The sequence below is a fragment of the Nakaseomyces glabratus genome, chromosome B, assembly GCF_010111755.1.
Source record: "Nakaseomyces glabratus chromosome B, complete sequence".
Classification (NCBI taxonomy): Eukaryota; Fungi; Ascomycota; class Saccharomycetes; order Saccharomycetales; family Saccharomycetaceae; genus Nakaseomyces; species Nakaseomyces glabratus.
The window spans coordinates 300,198-312,640 of NC_088952.1; the positions used below are offsets into that span (position 1 = coordinate 300,198).

Consider the following 12,443-nt stretch of genomic DNA (forward strand, 5'->3'; position numbering starts at 1 on the left):
TACTAATATAATAACAATAGTGAAAGAAATGAAAAAAAAGCGCCTAACTGCTTAGCATATAACGCATATCTAGATGACTAAATACTCATGACTATCTTCCTGCCTTTCCGGTAACGGTTTACTCACTTGCCGAAGCCACATGACTGATAAGGGAAAAAAGTGACTCACATGAAATCCGCCTGTACGTCAGCACTCTCTTCCCCTAAACAAATACCCTCTGCACCGGTTACGGGGTTTGTAGTTGGTGGGAAGTCTGTAGTGTGCGTTCAAGTGATTCTGAACGGAAGGAGTCTTCTTCTATTTTGGCCGTTCACGGTAACTTTGTATCAGGCCTGGTGGGCAGGCTGTCTGGGAATCACAGCTGAACAGGGATTGCAAGGCAGAGAGTGGGGGAAAGTGTTGATGCAGCAGGGAATGCCTGTATCGATAGCCGGGAACGGGAACGGGAGCAAAGAGCAAAGAGCAAAGAGCAAAGAGCAAAGAGCAAGATCAGAATTCAAGAAAAACCCTTTCACCTCTAGGACGTATGTGCACTACTGTCTGAGTCTGCTTGGAATTCCACCTTGCCATTTGAGAAGAAAAGAATCAGCACGGCCTGCACAATCTTGAAAAAGTAGCCGACATCGCTAGTTCGGGGAGAGAGGGACCACCTCTGTACTGATGTTATGTCATACCGGGTTACACCGTGTCTTCCCATTCCACTATTCTCTCCTATTGGGAAATGGGAATACAGGCCTTCTACAACCGCACAACAACGGTTGACTCACTAGTAAAAGCTATAACTTCCTACATGAACCAAAGAAAGGAACGCTTGGGAGAGTGGGAAGAAAAAAAACTTCCTACCTTTCTAGTAATGTCTCATTCAGTTGTGAGAATTGTGAGTCCCACAATTTACGCTCCATTATCTCTTTTTTCCCTCTGATCTTTATGACTCTTATTGTCTTTCCCACATTTTATTTTCACCGGGATCGATTCCAACTTGATAACTTCCACACACGTACACACACAATCCCTCGTAGAAACTCTCTTTCAAGATAGCATCACCGCTCTAAAATGAATTTTTTTTCAGCAATTTTTTTTTCATCGATGGAGGAGCTTTTTGCCCAAAAGAACACAATTGAGAAGACAAAAAAGAAAAAAAAATTATATATATAAAGGGTTATAAATTATATCAAGTTATAACATTATTCCTTCCAATTACTTATCTCATAAACCAATTCAACACAAGAAACTCAAAAGACCACAAAAAAGGAAAAACTCTTTTCTCTTCTAAGAACTTTTTCTTACTATAACATTCTTTGATTTCAAACACTACCAGGACAACTATTTCCATTTACAATGATCAGAGCTCAAGCTTCCAGATTGATCTGCAACTCTCGTGTTATCACTTCCAAGAGAACTTTTGCCTTGGCTGCCCGTGCTGCTTCTATGAGACCAGCTGCTTCCTTGATGGCTCAAAAGTCTATCAAGCCAATTGTCGCTACTCGTGGTATCAAGCAAATTAACTTCGGTGGTACCGTTGAAACTGTGTACGAACGTGCTGACTGGCCACGTGAGAAGTTGTTGAACTACTTCGCCAACGACACTTTCGCTTTGATCGGTTACGGTTCCCAAGGTTACGGTCAAGGTTTGAACCTAAGAGACAACGGTCTAAACGTCATCATTGGTGTCCGTAAGGACGGTGCCTCTTGGAAGGCTGCCATTGAAGACGGTTGGGTCCCAGGTGAGAACTTGTTCGAAGTTGAAGAAGCCGTCAAGAAGGGTACTTACGTCATGAACTTGTTGTCTGACGCTGCTCAATCCGAGACCTGGAACTCTTTGAAGCCTCTATTGACCAAGGGTAAGACTTTGTACTTCTCCCACGGTTTCTCTCCAGTCTTCAAGGACTTGACCCACGTTGAGCCACCAAAGGACATCGATGTCATCTTGGTCGCTCCAAAGGGTTCCGGTAGAACCGTCAGATCTTTGTTCAAGGAAGGTCGTGGTATCAACTCCTCTTACGCTGTCTGGAACGATGTTTCCGGTAAGGCCCACGAAAAGGCTCAAGCTTTGGCTGTCGCCGTCGGTTCCGGTTACGTCTACCAAACCACTTTCGAAAAGGAAGTCAACAGTGACTTGTACGGTGAAAGAGGTTGTCTAATGGGTGGTATCCACGGTATGTTCTTGGCTCAATACGAAGTCCTAAGAGAGAACGGTCACTCCCCAAGTGAAGCCTTCAACGAAACCGTCGAAGAAGCTACTCAATCCTTGTACCCATTGATCGGTAAGTACGGTATGGACTACATGTACGATGCTTGTTCCACCACTGCTAGACGTGGTGCTTTGGACTGGTACCCAATCTTCAAGGACGCCTTGAAGCCTGTCTTCCAAGACCTATACGAATCTACCAAGAACGGTAGTGAAACCAAGAGATCCTTGGAATTCAACTCTCAACCAGACTACAGAGAGAAGCTAGAATCTGAATTGCAAACCATCAGAGACATGGAAATATGGAGAGTTGGTAAGGAAGTCAGAAAGTTGAGACCAGAAAACCAATAAATTTAACAAGATGGAAAGATTTACAAAAGGATCAGATCAATGAATTTTATAGAGATTGTCATTAATATCTCACCTACCCAGTATAGAGAGAGAAAGAAACACATGAGAATATAAGTGCTGGAAACTTCATTCTTAACTTTTTTTTTTTCAAGTATTTTTTGGGGATAGGGGGTTTGACGATCGTCTATCTATTATTTTGATTTTCCTTTTCTTTTTTTCGTTGTTAAACTTTATTACTTTCATTATTCATTCCCACAACTTCCAAGTTCAGGAACCAAGATCCTGTGCGCAATACTATTGTAAACTAGAACTTTAGAACCTTCCCCAACGCAGGGAAATATATTAGAAAAACTACCACATCATATAGCATTTCATATATATAACATATGTAAACCCATATCAATAAGAATTGATTCATTATTATTAGTAGGGCGTGGATGTCTGTAAGCTGAACTTGCTCAACAAATGATGTCAGAGATGCCAGCCATTCCAACAGGCTTCCATTATTCATATCGTGATATAACAAAGACCTGAGATGCATATGCAACTCCTCTAACTGCATTACGCAAAGTGCAACTGTAGAGCATCACTCGGAAACACATTGTACTAAACGATTTAGCTTTCCGTTTGGGATCCCTTTTGGGATCCCTTTTGGGATACCTCTAGGATACTTCTGGGATACTTCTGGACTTAGAGATGATATAACACCGGCACGGTGTTATATCATAAACACACAGTATCACATGTGTACTAAGCAGTGCACTGCACTGCACTGCACGTACTACGGCCTTACTACGGCCTGGTACCAGAGTATAACCCCGTGGACCGAGTCCAAAGCACCGACAACGGTGTCTTTTTCCCACCACGTCCCACTGCACGGTATTTGTAATTCTGTTTGGTCCCCCCCACGACCGTTCTGACTTGCACTGGAAGACAGGGGGGGGGAAGCCTATAAGGGGAAGGAAGTCCAGCCTCCCACCTTACGTGATTCTTATCACGTACTGTGTTGGATGGGACAAGTTCCCACCCCCTGTCTTCTACCCCCTTTTCTAAGACGTGCTCACAGAAACAGCTGTAGCACCCACAAAAAGAAAATCTCTTAGCGACTGCTGCCACCGCTGCGAACGCTGCTCTGCCAAAGAAACAGAAAGGGGAGTCCAGTTTCTGTCTGGTGTCTGGAAAGCGCACCTCTGTAGTGTGCAAGGAGGGGCACGAACAGTGCAACGCGTATAAACCTTTGGGCCTCTCTCACGATGAATAGGGGCAGTAGCATTACACTCTGGCATAACAATAGGGCCCTGGCAATAGGGCTCTGGCAATAGGGCTCTGGCAATAGACTGTGGGAGGGCCATACTGTGGGAAGGGAGACTCTGAGAGACTCTGAGAGACACTGAGAGACACGGAAAAAGGAGGTTTCTGATCTAGCTTAACGGGACAGACACACTCTCTCTCTACTACTAGCTTTCACCATTGGTTCTATCGCATTCTATTTGGACTTAATGCTCTGTGTGTGTGAAAATCCTAAACAGGGGAAGCAAAGGGCAGGGGGATCACTTCAATACACAAAAAAACCAGGAAATTTTTCAGGGTATAAATACCCTACACGTTATAAGACATTGCATCCCAATCGAATGTTAGAAAAATACCAAAAGCAACGTCTTTCTTATTAAACAAGAAAAACTACATACAACATAATCAAGCAAAACAATATAAAAAAATGTCTGAACCAGTTCAAAAGAAGCAAAAGACTAACTCTTCTCTAGACCAATTGAAGGCCTCTGGTACTGTTGTTGTTGCTGACACCGGTGACTTCGAGTCCATTGCTAAGTTCCAACCTCAGGACTCCACCACCAACCCATCTCTAATCTTGGCCGCTGCTAAGCAACCAGCTTACGCCAAGTTGATCGACGTTGCTGTTGAGTACGGTAAGAAGCACGGTAAGACCGTCGAGGAACAAACCGAAGCCGCTGTCGACAGACTGCTTGTGGAATTCGGTAAGGAAATCTTAAAGATCGTTCCAGGCAGAGTCTCCACCGAGGTTGACGCCCGTCTATCCTTCGACAAGGAGGCCACCATCGCCAAGGCTCTACAAATTATCAAGCTATACGAAGAACAAGGTATCTCCAAGTCCCGTGTCTTGATTAAGATTGCCTCCACCTGGGAAGGTATCCAAGCCGCTAGAGAACTAGAGAGCAAGCACGGTATCCACTGTAACTTGACTCTGCTGTTCAACTTCGCCCAAGCTGTCGCCTGTGCCGAGGCCAACATCACCTTGATTTCCCCATTCGTCGGTAGAATCATGGACTACTACAAGGCCAAGACCGGTGAAACTTACACTGGTGAAACCGACCCAGGTGTCAAGTCTGTCAGAGCCATCTACAACTACTACAAGAAGTACGGTTACAAGACCATCGTCATGGGTGCTTCTTTCAGAAACATAGATGAAATCAAGGCCCTAGCCGGTGTTGACTACTTGACCATCTCTCCAAACTTGCTAGACCAACTATTGAACTCTAACGACCCAGTTCCAAAGATCCTAGACCCAGCCACCGCCAAGGACGAAGCTGGTGAGAAGGTCACTTTCGTCGACAACGAATCTGCTTTCAGATTCGCTCTAAACGACGACGCCATGGCCACCGACAAGTTGTCTGACGGTATCAGAAAGTTCTCTGCTGATATCATCACTTTGTTCGACATGATTGAAAAGAAGGTTAAGGCTTAAATTAATCATTAAAGATAGTATATTAACTGCTTTATTATTAGTTTTTTTCAAAATCCCACATTTTTTAACCATGCTTTACATTGTTGTTACTATAACGTCATTGTCTTTTTTATTCGGTTTCTTTTCTGTGGGTTTAAATATAGAGTTTCCTCGATCATAAAACAAACATCCTTTTTTTCTGTCATAATGGGGGGAAAAAAGTGATAGATAGAATCGCTGGACAAGGAATAAACTCTTTTTTACTCGCACATCATCATACCTAATTCATCAATTTCCTTCCTAACCAGATAAATAGGATAGTGGAACGGTGTTTTTACATATAAATAGTTTATACCACATATGTAATGTAAACGTGTATTACAAAGAATCTGTAAAGAAAAATGGCAAAGTTTTCATATCGTCTTTTCAATGAATGAATATACTAGTACGTCACCCTACTAAACGGTGCCCTAAAAAACTTCAACCTTTAAAATATACATAAATGGTACAAGCTACTGTTGAAATGATAGTCAGTAATGTTAATATGATAATGAATAATGTTAAAATGCTAATTAAATTGTTATGTATGAACGAAAAAGAGAAAATATGTTATAATGCAATTACTTTTGGTGCTCGTGAATGAAACTGATTTAATAAAATCAGAAAAAAATAAAATAAAATGATGTTACCTCGTAAGCCCGACACCAAATCCGATACCGATACCAGCGAACGCGCATAGCATCTCTATAGTGCCCAGCACTAAACACAAGCGTCTAAACCATGTCAAGTCTACTTCCCAGACGAAGCCTTTCAGCAGACCTTGTCTGTAATCTGGGTTCATTAGCATCCTCATTAGCTTGTAATCAGACACCAGATAACGCTGATAGTTCGCCCTCTTATAGCCTACTCCCATGAGAAAGAAAAGTGGCGGTGAAACAAAACACAAAGTCATAACGATAATGATTCTTTTTATGCTGTACAGGTCAGAAAATGCATAATCATGAGAGTTGATACTTTGCACTGTACTTACCTCACCGTCATCGTGTCTAATTCTTATCATGTCACCAAACGCCTCTACATCCACATGATCTTCCATACTGGAAATTCTGCCGTAGGTTTGTTTATCATCTTCCTCATGTGGCATGGCAACAGCTTTATTAGAGTATAGAGGTTGAACGTTGCCGCTTATTTTTATATTGTCCCTTGGTGAGTCCCTCGAATTATAGTATGCTTCTTCTGGTTCCAACAATTCCATGGTACCAGGCTCAACCAATTGTTTGACGTGAACGCTTTCATTGTCTCTATCGTTATCTTCTTCGTCATGATATGGCATTTCTTCGGGAATATCACTTTGGCGGTGCGGCTCAATATCGGGGAGTACTAGCGATTCTGGAGTTTCCAGTCTGAATTTCTCAAATCTTTGTCTAGTTGGTGTGTAATCGCGCAAGGATGAATTTGATTCTGAACCTGCTCTCCATTGGCCTGATCCGGAGACAGTTCGTAGTACTGGTATTGCTACGTAATCTCCATTCCTTCTCTGTCTTATTAACGATTGTTGAGAGTTGTTGGATGTGGTTCTATATCTGGAGCTGCTTCCGCTACTTCCACTGCTCCCACTTATATTTCTGTCATTGAATCGGTTGCTATTTACTGGTGATGGAACTAATATCTTGCTTATGAGGGAGGGACTCTGTGGTATTGCAAGTTTATTTTCTGGGGATGATTTTCTTGATAGAAATGTATTAATTGAAGGAGAGCCATTAAATGAAGAAGTCGTTTGAGAGTTCCGTCTAGATAAATTAAACTCTAGAGGCACAAACTCAGATTCCGTTTTGAAATGTTCTAAAGGTGGTCTACCTCTTTCTTCCTGAGCAAAACGCTGTAGTTCATCGATTGTTCCTACTTTTGGAACATTCCCACTAGTCTTGTTGACATAGCTGGGTTTCGATACTTCTTCTTCCAATAATTTTATTTCCCTCTCGAAATTTGCTGAGTTTTCTTCCCTTCTTGATTTTATTTTTTCCATAAGATTTGTATCGTTGTTATTGTCCATAATTTTATCATGACTCTGAGAATTATGTCGTATTCTGCCTCGTGGTGATAGTGTCTCTAGTAAGGCACTCTCCCGTGGGTCGAATTCACTAGGATGAATACTTCCAGATCCGGGTGTATTTAGAATATTATCTTGTGCCGAGTCTAATAACACGGACGTTGATACAGTAATAATACTATCTCTATTCTGTCGTACATTAAAATCTCTTAATGCCCTTCCGGGGCTTATGTTGATTGATTTGTTCTCGCCCACTGTGTAGCCAGGAACATGGATATCGTCTTCATCAATTGAATATTGACTCTTGGCCGAAATAAAATCGTCATCTCGTCCATCTTGTTCATCCAGGTCATCTTGTTTTTCAGAGATATTTTCCTTCAGAATATTACTCTTTGATGGCGGGCTTGGTGTTGACGTGACCCCATTTGAACTACTTGCAGAATGTTTAGAATCATCAACGTATACTGGATACAATCTTTCAGATCTCCCATTATTTTCTGATAATTTCTCATAGGATGAGATTTTACTAGAGCTAGTGTTCGCCTCACCAAACGTCAGACTGCTCTTATTTTCATCTATGTTCTCGATAAATAATGACTGTCGCTGAATTGCTGACACATCTAGCTGACTCTCGCGCCTGTCAGCTGTGAGCAGGACAGTATCTATAGAGCCAAATGAAGAGCCAGAGGTATCACCCGCGGACGACCCTCCAGATTGTGATGACATGTCTTGCAATTGCTATATGTCAATGCCAACGCTGTCTTGTTTCCACCAACTTTATCAATCAGCTCGTATGTGTGTTATAAATAATAGTATCTGAAGTTATTCTCAAAAGTCACCTAATATACTAACCGTTGTATGGTTATATGCAAAAAAAAGTATTGCGTTTATCAAGTAGGGTTTATATGCTCAATTGGTCGCGTGAATACCCCCACCAAATAGCAATGCAATGGTAATCAATAATAAATAAGAGCTAGTAATAAGTGCAACGCCAAAAGTGAAATAAACAGGAAACAAAGGGTATTCATTACATACTCACTGTAAATCAAGGCGCGTCCGATCCATCTCATAGGTAACCCAACATTTGTTTATCAAGTTTTTGCAAGCCCATCACATCACCTGCGAGAAGAGTTTATTTGACAAGAAATTTCACAATGTAAACAAAAACCCTGCATGATTCAACAGAAAAGCCCGTACAAATGCGCTTTTCTTCTTCCTTGTTTTAAGTTTTTCGAGTCTTTTTTTCCACTGAATGTTTATTTATATCTTCACTTGATTCGCAAGTCAGACGGGAAAAACCCAAATGGAGAGCCGGGGTCCTTCACGTGATGATTACTGATAACTATGGAGCAGTTTGTCATCCTGGGCACCGTATTGCCTTGGTGCTGTATCTCTGGGTGGTCGCTTGAACGTATGCAAATTTAGATATATATATATATTATGGTATGAATGTTCTAGTTTTTTCACTACAATGCTGGAATATGTGCAAATGTTAGGAATTGAAAACAATTACAATGAAAATGGAAGGTAATACCAGTTTATGCCTTTAAGCTGTAGTATCTGTACATGCCTCTTTCTACACAGCCGAAGACCACGTATTCGTTAACTAGATGGAAGTGGGTTCTGTACCGTTCTGAAGTGGCAGGGTCATTGGGGTCGTACAGGAACTCTTCTGGGTGCTCGTAGTAGTAGTTCTTAGGTCTGCGCTGAGACTGTGTCAAGAGGGACTTTGATGATGAGGATCGAGAGTTGTCTGTTGCACCTAGAATAGATAAGCCTGGCCTTCTTACTGCTGGTTTGGGATTGTTGGAGGCTCTTAGAAATAAGCTCAATTGCGACCTTCGCCTTTGCAGTTCCGGGTTGTTCAAATACTCATCGTCGGTCTCATACCTGTCATCCTCACTCATGACATTGTCACCAGTATTTGTGTTAGAATACCCAAATGCTTGTAAATCATGGATTGATCGGTCCCAATATAATCCCTCTCGGATATCTCCAACAGAAGAAGACGAAGATGATCTTCTCTGGAAATAACTTTCAATGCCGGCACCACCACTGTCAGTAGATGAGGACAATGGTCTAAAGGACTGACCATTTTGGTTGTAGTGCATTGGTGTATCTCTACTTTCGTCTTCTTCGATGATTGTATCAGTGGGCCCCATTGACTCGTCATCTGCAGATCCAATCTGATTGGCATCTTCGAGATTATTGTATATTCTTCTCCAGCCACCAGAAGGTAATCTTGGTGCTGTTATTGGTACTGCTCGATTACCAAAGGTGATTCCACCATTTCTGGTGAAAAATTGTGAAATGGGTGGTTTTAAATCTCGATAGCATCTCTGTCTCCTTACGGTACTCTGCGGAACCAAGCCACATCCAAGCATGATCTTGCATTGCGCAAATTTCAAGAAGTCTGGTTGGTTAATAATCTTTATGATCTTGTGCCCGTCGGAATCATACTCGGTAACATTGGTTAGCATTTCCAGGTTACCTCTATTTAGGTATGGATCCGTTTTGAATAGCCAGTATCTCCTTCCGTATGACGAGTCAATGTAACATTTCCATCTAACAGGCTCCATTCTTGCCATGTCCACAATACTGGTAGTGGTATCCCCAACATTGTAAGCTGGTTTCATAGCAATAATTTCATGTTGCCTATTTGATTTTTCGATTTGTTGCCAAGCGTCAAATGATACTTCGAGAGCAACAAGAGTAGGACAGCTGGTGTACAATTTATGTTCATTAATTGTCCACCTGTTGACATGGGCGTTGTCAGATATATTTAGGTATCTTAGTTTCTGGTAGTTTTCGTTCATTTCTTCCTGTTGGGGTTGCAGTAATGCTAGGTATGAGGAATTATTAGTTGAACTTAGTGATTTATGCAATTGGGTTGTCATTTTTGGGTCAGGCGTTAAAAAATCAACCAATTTAGATATTGGGATGTCATTACCTCTAATGCTTAAACTTTTAAGCTTAGGGAAATTGAGTTTTATGAACTGTAAAGTATCACGGGTAGTTATATAATATCCATTCCTTGTAAATCTGATTTGAGCTCCATTACCATCCGCATTAGAAGGGTTAGTAGAGTCAATTTCCTCTATATGGAGAGGTAAGCCACCGATATTGAGGTATTGTAAAGTCTTATTGTGGCCATACCTACATAACTTTTTAAGTAAAAACATCGTGTGTACCTCGGTCCAAGATGATGAATGTGTAAGTGCGCTGACATTCAACCATTCCAAGGTCGTTGTGTTATTTTCATCTGTAACAGCCGGATGGTGACTGAAAAACTCTAAGACTGCTCTTGGTGTTAGTTGAAGGCACATAGCTAACGAAAGGTGAGTTAAGTTCTTATAATGCGGTATGCCATTTATTAAGGTATCGTCATCGATTGATGTGTGCGCCAAATCAAGTTTCTGTAGTTCAGGTAGCATCTGAAGTGTGGCCTTGAGTGTTTTACTTGGGAGATCTGTGCAGTCATTTAAACCTAAGCAAGTTATTTGGTAGTTAAAGTACATTCCACCATTGGGATCACTTAGTTGCAAAGCTTCTATTGCATCAATGAAACTCTTGGTAAATATAGGTCCAGAACACCCACAAAAATCAATAACACTAAGGACTTTATTATTACTGAAAAGGTACTTGATTATATTGGCATCTAAGTCATCCTGGATATTCTCATTAGCTAAAAATTCTCTTAGAGTGGGGCTAGTTAGTTGTAGGAATTCCATAATAGTCTCATTAGTTAAATTTTTAATCATTTTATTCATTTCTCCTGTCCGTCCCAATCCAATAGATGTCAATTCCTGGAAGTCCAGTACTTGCACTACGTTCCTTAAACTGGCATTACTCTTCAATGATGTCAGTAATGAATGAAATCTCTTGGCAGTTGTCAAGTTACAATATCTGTAAACAAGGACCCTGCAGATATGGTAAAACATCTTGTTCACGGTAAGGTTACTCTTTAAGAAAGTTGCCAGATTTTCATTAAATTTCTCTGCTGATCCAGGCTGGTCATTGCGCATGAAGTCATTGAACTGATATGTCAAAATTTGGTAAATGATTTCAGGTGGGACATTATCCCTTGGGAAAGTCGTATTCGTATCCATTAAGATGTATGGACTCGCCTAATGCCCTGATAATCAACTTCTTATACCCTACTATCTCTTAATTCGGTGTGATATGGAGAGTTCAATATAGTCTAACACACTCTTTGTAAACGTCTTTTCTAGCAAAATTGACTCTACAGTGAGCAGCTTTCTCAAAAATGGCCTTCTTTACTCAAGTCAAATTATGTACAAGTTCTATTTATTGATTGATGATTATTATCTTTGTATTATATGTGGACCTGTGTCAAGCAAAAAAGGTCCATTGTTTGATGTTCATCCATCGATAATCAATGCTAAACAGAGGGGTGCCATAGGATGGCACCTTTAGCAAGAATACAAGCCCTAATTTTACTGGACCTAAATTATGGTTATTTTGTGCCCTAACCATAAGGTGTGCAAATTAGGGTTTCCAGTTATCGTATAAATGGAGTAGGGTATGATACAAATTTTGCATTATATTCATTAATAAATATAAACTTTGGTGAATCATTTGTGAATCTATCTGGTATTCATAACTCCTAGTGTTTACAATTTCTATGATCCGTTCTATATTATGCTAAAATAATTCAAAGAACGGCATGCTAAAAGATATATAACACTCAGATAAACGTTGGAATTAAACAAAAACCGAAGCAATTTGCCCGTCGTTATTGTTATTCGTCTTGATCATAGTCAATTAGCGATTCAGCATAATTATGCCCTAATAATTAGGAAAGTCAAGTAGCAATACCAACATATCTTCTAAATTGGATAAATCCACTTAATTGCACGTGATATTAAAATGTAAGATATGGTTAGCAAAGTTAATCCAGCCTTCAACAAATACGATATGGTTGTTTGGCCGAGCGGTCTAAGGCGCCTGATTCAAGTTGAAAAATACTTACTGGGTTAACAAACTCAGGAGCACTCAGGTATCGTAAGATGCAAGAGTTCGAATCTCTTAGCAACCATTATTTTTTTTTGATTGTATTTTTCTAAATACATGTTTTGGTAACTGGTAATGAACAAAAAGCTATTTATTTTAATCTGAACACCGTTATCAATA

At 40.6% G+C, this 12,443-nt stretch overlaps 4 protein-coding genes and 1 non-coding gene across 5 annotated transcripts; 3 read left to right on the forward strand and 2 right to left on the reverse strand.

Annotated features, from left to right (window-relative positions):
* Nucleotides 1–1,338: 1,338 nt before the first annotated feature.
* ILV5 (ketol-acid reductoisomerase) lies at nucleotides 1,339–2,538 on the forward strand (the record flags this gene model as incomplete). The annotated part of the gene is made up of 1 exon (XM_445105.1): nucleotides 1,339–2,538. The coding sequence occupies one exon, from the start codon at nucleotides 1,339–1,341 to the stop codon at nucleotides 2,536–2,538; it is 1,200 nt and encodes a 399-aa protein (XP_445105.1).
* A 1,717-nt stretch (nucleotides 2,539–4,255) lies between these two features.
* On the forward strand, nucleotides 4,256–5,260 carry TAL1 (sedoheptulose-7-phosphate:D-glyceraldehyde-3-phosphate transaldolase TAL1; the record flags this gene model as incomplete). The annotated part of the gene is made up of 1 exon (XM_445106.1): nucleotides 4,256–5,260. One exon carries the CDS (start codon nucleotides 4,256–4,258, stop codon nucleotides 5,258–5,260), a length of 1,005 nt encoding a protein of 334 aa, XP_445106.1.
* Nucleotides 5,261–5,924: 664 nt separating this feature from the next.
* BUD8 (Bud8p) lies at nucleotides 5,925–8,015 on the reverse strand (the record flags this gene model as incomplete). The annotated part of the gene is made up of 1 exon (XM_445107.1): nucleotides 5,925–8,015. The coding sequence occupies one exon, from the start codon at nucleotides 8,013–8,015 to the stop codon at nucleotides 5,925–5,927; it is 2,091 nt and encodes a 696-aa protein (XP_445107.1).
* Nucleotides 8,016–8,827: 812 nt separating this feature from the next.
* On the reverse strand, nucleotides 8,828–11,398 carry LUG1 (Lug1p; the record flags this gene model as incomplete). Its single annotated transcript, XM_445108.1, has 1 exon — nucleotides 8,828–11,398. One exon carries the CDS (start codon nucleotides 11,396–11,398, stop codon nucleotides 8,828–8,830), a length of 2,571 nt encoding a protein of 856 aa, XP_445108.1.
* An 831-nt stretch (nucleotides 11,399–12,229) lies between these two features.
* On the forward strand, nucleotides 12,230–12,348 carry tL(CAA)3. The gene is made up of 2 exons: nucleotides 12,230–12,267; nucleotides 12,305–12,348. It is a non-coding gene; the product is annotated as a tRNA-Leu (tRNA).
* The last annotated feature ends 95 nt before the right edge of the window (nucleotides 12,349–12,443 follow it).